General features: G+C 36.1%; 1 protein-coding gene across 1 annotated transcript in view; it reads right to left on the reverse strand.

Moving 5' to 3' along the window:
* Nucleotides 1-2282: 2282 nt before the first annotated feature.
* LOC105558271 (meiosis-specific nuclear structural protein 1-like) overlaps nt 2283-8728 on the reverse strand; it is a 14048-nt gene continuing 7602 nt past the window's right edge. Inside the window, exon 2 of the mRNA XM_012005859.1 lies at nt 2283-4148. Coding sequence (XP_011861249.1) covers nt 2908-4128 — 1221 coding nt within the window. The 5' untranslated portion in view covers nt 4129-4148 and the 3' untranslated portion in view covers nt 2283-2907. The remainder of the gene's footprint in view (nt 4149-8728) is intronic.

Genomic DNA, 8728 nt, shown 5'->3' on the forward strand with positions numbered 1-8728 from the left:
ACCAAAATGTAGATAAAACATAATACCTATAAATGTGATAGTAATTTCTTTGATCAAAGCATATATATATCAATTTAAAAAATTTATTGCGTCATCAGTTAACCCGTGCTAAAATATGCGTGGATTATCGAATAAATTGGTAGAACGATGACAGTGGGGGTAGGAAATTCATCTCTGAACATTGTAATTATGAATATCCAGTCTTTTTCAGGTATAATAATTACTACAATGTTGCCCTGATACTTAACTTTTATAGATTGCCAGAATGCGTAATTCTTAGTGGCCATTATATCCTTATCTTGACGCCTTGATTAATATCCAGCGAGATAACGGATATTAAGAGGATATTATACGCAATTTATATGTCAGTCATGTTACCACACAAGCGCAAACCGCGTCGCCTTGCAGCACCGCGTACTATGCGCTAACAGTAATTTAAGGTTTCGATAACAGGAAAAATCACGTATCGATCGAGATAGTCACTATAATTTTAATAAATTTGAATATATTACCGCCAGCGTGTCAAGTTTGCTTAATCTTTCTACATTCGTAGATTATCTCACGACGCAATTCCATGCCGTATCGGCGCACGAGATAGCTCACGTTCGTGAGAGCAAAAGGGCTAAATGTGATTTAAAAGTAGTACCGGAACGATAATTTGCGATTTAATTAAAAGACATGCGCGATACCGATTTGCATCGTATTACATCTAGCAAAGCCACGTGCATAATATTTAGTTAATTTCCTCTTTCATAGGAAAATACTCATTTTTAGATCAGTTCATTTTTCTTTCATAAATAATATTTGTGTATATTGATTATTCTATTACCGTGTGCTTCATCTTTCCACCCCCTTTTTTGTACTTATTTCACCAATTTCATTCGAACAAACTGGACTTGGCGGATCTTGTAGTAAAGTTAACTCGCATGTATGCTTGAAGCCTACGGCATTGAATGTCCATTGATTTTTTAACTTTTGCCACAATTTCCGGTTTTTTCTCCCATCTTTCGCGGTTTCCTTCGTGACTTTCTTACGAGGCATTTCATTCTGTCCAACAAAGTAGTTTCCGCTTCTTTCGACTATTGTTATTTGTTTATTCCTGCCGAAATACGATTTTTACATATAGTTTCCGTACAAAAATTATTATTTATCTAAAAGGTTAATCATGTGTAAAAAATGCAAACTTTCTGTCGTTTTTTATGATAATTTCTTTTTTCTATGCTTAGCCTTTTGCGTTACGAAATTTATTAAACTTAAAACTTAAAAGTGTTGGTTTAATAACAATCTTTCATCTACCTTCATATTTGTGTATTATAATTAAGTACACGGAGAGAAATTTCTCTTAAAATTTATCCTGGAAATGTCATGTAATCGTGGAACAATATGGCCTTTCGAAGAATTTTGTGAGAGGTTTTTGAAACTTTACCTTATATACTTACTAATAATTATATTTAGTATACATTTTTCTAGTGAAATGTATGGTAAAATTTCAAAAAACTCTCATAAACTTCTTCAGAATGTTGTCCCATCTTGCCCCATGATTACATGATTTTCAGGGTAAATTTCAAAAGAAAATTCTCTCCGCGTATATATATACTATATTATTTCAAGGGAGATTTCGAATCCTGGCTGAGAAAATATTTTTCGCAATAAATTGTTTACAGTTTGTTTAAAGGATGTTTAATTAAGAATATTATTAGGAATATCAATTGATTAGCTTATCAATTTAATTAGATATACTCTTTCGACTTTAGCTCAAAACTGTACGTATTTCAAGAAAGTTACCAGCGCGCAGTTTGCTGTGCTGAAAAAAGATACATATGCAAAAATATTATTATGCACTAAGGTCCAATCCGATCGTATATAAAGCGTTGTATTATAGTACATAAAACAATCAAATTCAGTTTATTACGTTTATTATTATTTATAATATCTCAATATTTATTTTTAAGTATAACTAATCTACTGCCATAAAACTAAAAAATCATTATCTTTATGCTATGCAAATCTATTTTCTATAATTGAATTTTTTGTAAATATTATCTTTGAGAAGTTCTCTTCGTGTCTCTACTTTAAACGATCTTTAATTTCTCCGCTGCGTACTATTTTTGAGTTGAAGATGATCGCTCTTGAAGATGATTATTATTTTTTTCCAATTGGCTTTCCTCCAACGTTCGTCTCTCATTTCCCTCTGGTTTTATTTCTTCCAAGATATAGAACTGTCTCTGTAAGCCTCATTCGTGTCTCGCGAGATCGACTACTTTAACGGTTCTTGACCATCGCATGTTCTAACGGTACGTAAATAAAGCCAGGATTCCATCCTAATAATTAACTTTTTTATTGAACGTAAATATTACATACATGTATAATTGATCGCCAATCTCTGCGAATTCTTTCGGATATTCGTTTCCTACAACAATTATTAACAAAATAGTCGATGAAATTTTTCCAAAACAAATAATAAGCTAAATTTCAGTCTTTTACAAATCTTTCCTTTTTTTATTAATAGACGCACAAAGTTGATGGAAAAACGTAGTTCTTCAACTTTAACATTACTGTCGTCGTCAATCTCACTTTTTTCCGCGTCGATCACAGCATTTCCTCTGGCCTTTACTTCTTCGATCTTTCTCTTGGCCTCTTTTCGAATAATTCTTTTTCTACCTACATGTAACATGCACTTCCTTTCTATCTTTAATGTCTTTCTCTCTCTCTCTCTTAGCTTCTTTCTCTTTATTAACCGCTCTACAAATTCTAGTTACTTACGAATACTGCAATGAGTTCAGATCGACCATCTTCGCGGATAAGTACAATATTTCTTCGTTATATCTTCTCTACCTTCCTAACGGATTTTCTCGGCAGTACTAGAGATGAAATTTTTACTTATTATTAGCGGCTTTGCCATCCTGTTCAATCTTTCGCGTTTCCATCGTCGATATTTTCAGGGTCCCGATTTTTCTTCGTTAATTCGTCAAGAATTTCCCGCTCCTCGGCCGTGAGAGTCGCTCTATTCACAAAATTCGCGATGTTAGCCGCGTGTATCGTCAATAAGCGCCTCCTCTCTTCCCTCGCGCGTTCCACCTCAAGCAGTTCCAATCTCTGTTGCTCTTTAGCAATTTCCTCAATCCTAGCAATCTCCTTCTCGCGAATCCTGCGGCGGTGCTCAATCAAACTCTCCAGGTCCTTCCGGTACTGTACTTTCATCCTCCTTTTCGCCTCCGCCGTGCACCTTGCCATCTTCTCATCTTCCATAATCTTCCTCATGACTTCCTCGGCCCATGCTCTATCCTCCTCCACGAAATGCAGCCTGCACTGTTCCGTAAAGACTATCTGTTCCCGTAAAGTAGCTGCCAGCTCCTGCTGCATTTTTTTTCTACGCATCGACTCCTCCATCTCCTTGATTACAAGCTCACACCTGATTTCCTCAGCTACGAGATCGATCAGTCGCTCTTCTCTCTCGCGTTTTCGAGCCTGAGCATCCAGAATAATCCTCGTTGTTTCCAGCAGGACACGCTCGCGCCTCTCTATCTGCTCCTGCCGGAGTTTGCTCACCTCCTTCGATCTCTCCTCTATCTCCTTCAAGTACTCTAGATCTTGTAGCCGCTTCTTCTCTTCCGCTCTACGCTCCTCCTGCCGATGAATCTCCCTCATTTCTTCGAGGATCAGTCTCTCTTGCCTCGTCTTCTCTACAAGCGCGCATTTTTTCTCCAGCACCTTCGAGCGTTCCTCTTCCTCCTGCGCTCGGTCCACTTCTTCCAAGAACTTCCTGTACTCACGAGCCTCCTCCACAACGACTCTTTTCTCTTCCACCTTCCGTGTCAACTGTTCGTCCAGCTGCCGCCTGTACTCCTCCGACTTCCGTAAGATCTCCGACCGGCACCGCAGATCCTCCTCCAACACTTCCTGTTGTTCCTGGCGGATCAAGTCGGCGATCTCGCGTTTTCGCACGAGCTCGGCGTATCTGTGAGCCTGTTTCTCATCAAGCTGAGCCTCCAGCCCTTTCACCATGTAAGCACGTCGTAATTCAGCCACTAATTCCGTGATCGCGTCGTAAGACTCGCGGTTGCGACAACTGCGACGAAACTTCACGAGGTACAAAGCGCTCTCGTTGCTTGCTGCTGTTTCTTCCATCGTTAATAGTCAGTTTTGCTCTGCAAATCCGAAAGAGATCGTGCATTTGTATGGAATTAAATTCGAGCAGTTGATTAGCTTGGCTGCGTTTTAACGTATTGGAAGTTGGACATAATCTTCTGGTTTTGCCTGCAACGGTTACCGCTAATTCATAGTTTTGTAGAAAATGGATTAACGTAAATGCAAAAATAATACGCACATCTTTAAGAAGTTTACATTACAATTTGTGTATCAATTGACGTATAGCACAAAAGCATAATAAAGAATTAATAGGCAAAACGAACGATGTGTATAGTGATCCAATAAATGTGGCAACAGAATTATGAAATTTTACACAAATCTTAGAACAAATAAACAATTTGTTGGAATAAAGAAACGGCTTATCGGAATCACATGCATGTACGATTTGTTCAGCCGCCAAATAATATGTTAAAAAATATAATAATATCAAGTATTTGTGAAGAACATAATATTAATATTTATTGTTTATCTATAACTGGTATTATTCATCATTCTTTCAAAATAAACCGTCAAAATCAGTTTTTTCTTCAATGCTACAGTTTTTCCAGAATTTTAATAATTGCAACATTACAAATAAATGATAATCATTTATTTTTATTATTCAAGCAGCAATAATTAATTTAAATCATAATAATACATTGACATTTATAATTTATTATAACAATATGTCGATACATATTTAATAATGTAAATTTTACATTTTAATATTTATTCAATAATTACTTACACTGATGTTACAATTGTGTGCATGCGTTATCGCTAATTAACTCATTTTTTATCACTTGTATACGATTATATGATAGGGTAAAGGCACCTAATATCGTCACTCGTGATATCTCGTGAACAAAGTGCTGATATCAATCAGGAATACATAGAATTAGTGGCTAAACATGTGTAAGAAGACATACTGTAGTTACAACTGAGGGGAAAACTGCTCACCAAAATCTTGTACACCATGTCCAATGGGCATTACTTAATCTTATTATCTTATTTTATCTTTATAATGCCCCAGCAAGGCCTAATGCCCAAACTAATATGCCAAAAATGCCTAGTAATGCCCTCAGCGGTTTCCCCCTCGGTTACAACGTTATAGAAATAATGTCTGATTCAGGAGACGTGTTAAAGCAAATTTTGAAGACAGAAAAATTTAGCAGACAGTACAAGGTCGACATCCCATAGTGAGAATGTAAGTTTAACATTCTTTTAATGTATAAATATTTACTAGGAATATATAATTAGTGATATACTTTTTTTAACTGATTCCAATATGTATCTTTTCGTTACGAAATTTTTAGTGTCTAGACTAGGATGCACTCATATCAGTGCCACCCATCATATTATAACATTGCGGAGATATCCGTAATAAATATGCGCCTAGGCAACATTATATTCATGCATTTTTAAGAATAAAAAAGAGCAAAAAAGAGTACAAATTGACTCGATGTATAACTAGTTCGAAGTAGTGTGTTATACAATAACAGTGTGTTATATAATAACAATATTTTTTAACATAATCACAAATTAAAAATGTTTTTGACACTTACAAACGTTTATGTAATGTAAAGTAATAAATATCTACAGCTTCACAAACTCATACATACCCAGCGAGAAATGATTCGTCGATCGACGTCGAAATGATGTCGAATCGACGTCAATTCGACGGTGTCGATGTCGATTCGACGTCGTTTCGACGTCGATCGACGAATCATTTCTCACTGGGTATTGATAAACAATGATTTTATAACAATTTATAAGGTAGGCGGTATTAGGTGCCATTTTTTCAAACCCACATAGCACAGAAAGATTGCAGGAAGATTGCAGAAATGTTACATTGCAAGATTGCAATATTGCAGGAACGTTGCGCAACATTGCTGCAACGTTTCTGGAGGATTGCAGCAGCGTTGAAATGTCCGCCCTCAGAGAGATTTGCAGTGCAACATTATAGCAATGTTGCAGCGCAATATTTTTGGAATAATTTGTTGTTGTTGTACATAAGCAGAGAATTTACTAATTACATATACATCCGGGCCTTTTTCAATGCATAGCAAGCTATTGCGAGGCAACCTAAGGAGGTTATGTCGCTTCGCAATAGATGGAGATTGCGAGCAACACCGCACTGATCAAGTACTTAATAATTCGCGCATTATTGGTATCAACAAAAATAACATTATAAAATTCTCGTAATTAGAAAAATTTTTTAAATAGAAAATATAGTATTTTCATTATTTTTGAAACATTGCTGCAATATTGCTATTAAAAGTTTGCAATTTTGTATCCCTGCAATGTCTTTGCAAGATTGCACTGCAATGTGCAAGATTGCAACGTTTCTGCAATGTAACTGCAACCATCTGTGCTGTATGGGAACCCCCGATTTTGCCGTTTTTGTTTCTTTTTAATGTGGATTAAAATCTTTTTTATTTTAACCATTCTAACTTATTGTACATAAAACACAAACGTTTCCTCTGTTATTTGAAACTAAATACAGACAAAAATGTCAATTACTATTTAAATGAGAACAATTTAAATTTTGGTAGGCGATATTAGGTGCCTTTATCCTATACATATACATACATTCTATTTCTGTAAATTAAAATACATATAAGTATCTCCATAGCGTACTCTTGGAAAGCTCATGCATTAAACATTGCATTGTTTTGGTCGATTTCTGCTCGTTAAGCGAACCGAGTCATATAATGCGTTTTTGTGCCCGTGCACTTTTCTATTCATTCCCTACCTCGCGAAGACGAACGCGCTAATTAATTAACGCGTCGTCTGTGATTCGACGTCGCACGACTCACGCGGGAAATACGCCGCGAGAAAGAAGCGCTCGGCTTGTCAGCAGGAAAAAATTTCCCGCGATGCGGCTCTCATTTGCATCTCTAACGCGAAACTTGCCCGTGCATTGAGCCGCATTAACGTTTGGATTAACGGTAGATCAAGAGACACGGTAGTGTCTCGCGCCAAGTATAATATAAGCGTAGCGAATACCACGCGCGCAAGACCGACCGTGTATCTTCACGCGAGTACGCGAGTCGAGAAACCCTCACTGAGAAAAATGTCCGATTAAATATAATCGGATAATCCAATTACATGATAACAAACGGATATATCCGATTAAATTGTATATCCGATGAAAAATTTGATCGGTTTTTCAATCAAATTTCATCGGTAATTGCATTTCATCGGATAAATTTCATCGGATATATCCATAATTTAATCGGAAAACGTAATCGGAAAAATTAACCATCGGACATACTATTTAATTGGTTTATCCGATGAAAATTTTTCTCAGTGCTCAGATTATCGGATCTCAATAACGGCTGATCCGATCGATTTCTATAAGTAGGCTCAATCGATAACTTGAGTGCGATTTACAATACATCAGCAATTTTTTTATTAAACAATAATGTCGTGAATCAGGACTGATATGTATCCAACAATTAAATTAGAAAAGGCCACACTGAGAAAAATGTCCGATGAAATATAATCGGATAATCCAATTACATGATAACAAACGGATATATCCGATTAAATTGTATATCCGATGAAAAATTTGATCGGTTTTTCAATCAAATTTCACCGGTAATTGCATTTCATCGAATAAATTTCATCGGATATATCCATAATTTAATCGGAAAACGTAATCGGAAAAATTAACCATCGGACATACTATTTAATTGGTTTATCCGATGGAAATTTTTCTCAGTGCATCTTTTCTAATTATAAATTATATAAAATACACTGGTCAAAAAAATTAACGCAACAAGAAATTTACATCAAAATTTGGCGAATTTCAAATAAGCGTAACTTCGCGAAAACTGGTCGAATTGAAAAGTTTTTTTTTCATTTTATAGGGCAAAGTCTCTGCTTTAAGAAGCTCTTATTGGAATTTGCATTCACTCTTCTCATTTCCCGGAACTTTCTCAAAATCATGACCATGTTTTTTCTCTAAAAAATTGCACACTTTGACGCACTGTGCGGAGTGTAGTAATTTTTCTTCGCCAGTTCTGCTTACGGTATCAAAAAGTGTATACTTTTCTCTTCAATTTAAAAAAAAAGAAGTTCCTACGATTTTTGTTCGCCAAATCACAGCTCATTGAAATAACTCTTGTGTTTTCGACATTACCGACGATATCTCCGTTAAAAATCATCGTAGTAAGATCGTTTTTTTTTAAATAAAAGCTTGCACTCTCAGCTTCAAAACTAGTCACCAGATTTTTCCTCGAATGCATCTGCGCTGCTGTAGCTTTTAAAATGTAAGGACATGTTTTTACCTAAAAACTAACCAACTTTGGCCAGGTGCCCGGGCGTAGGAAATTTTTCCTCGCTAATTCTGCTCGAAGTATCAAAAAGTGTGTACTTTTACCTTCAATTTAAAAAAAGAAGAAGTTACTGCGATTTTTTTTCGCCAAGTTACAGCTTTTTGAAGTAACCCTTGTATTTTCGTTCATTACCGTCGACATCAGCGTAACCCAATGTGCACGTGGAGGTTGCCGTTCGGATTTTGCACATCGTGTGGTCCTACAAGTCACGCAGCCTTCTTCCCATCATATCCCAGTATGTTCGATATGAATACACC

The sequence above is a fragment of the Vollenhovia emeryi genome, unplaced genomic scaffold (assembly GCF_000949405.1).
Source record: "Vollenhovia emeryi isolate VEMERY1.0 unplaced genomic scaffold, V.emery_V1.0 DF939360.1, whole genome shotgun sequence".
Classification (NCBI taxonomy): domain Eukaryota; kingdom Metazoa; phylum Arthropoda; class Insecta; order Hymenoptera; family Formicidae; genus Vollenhovia; species Vollenhovia emeryi.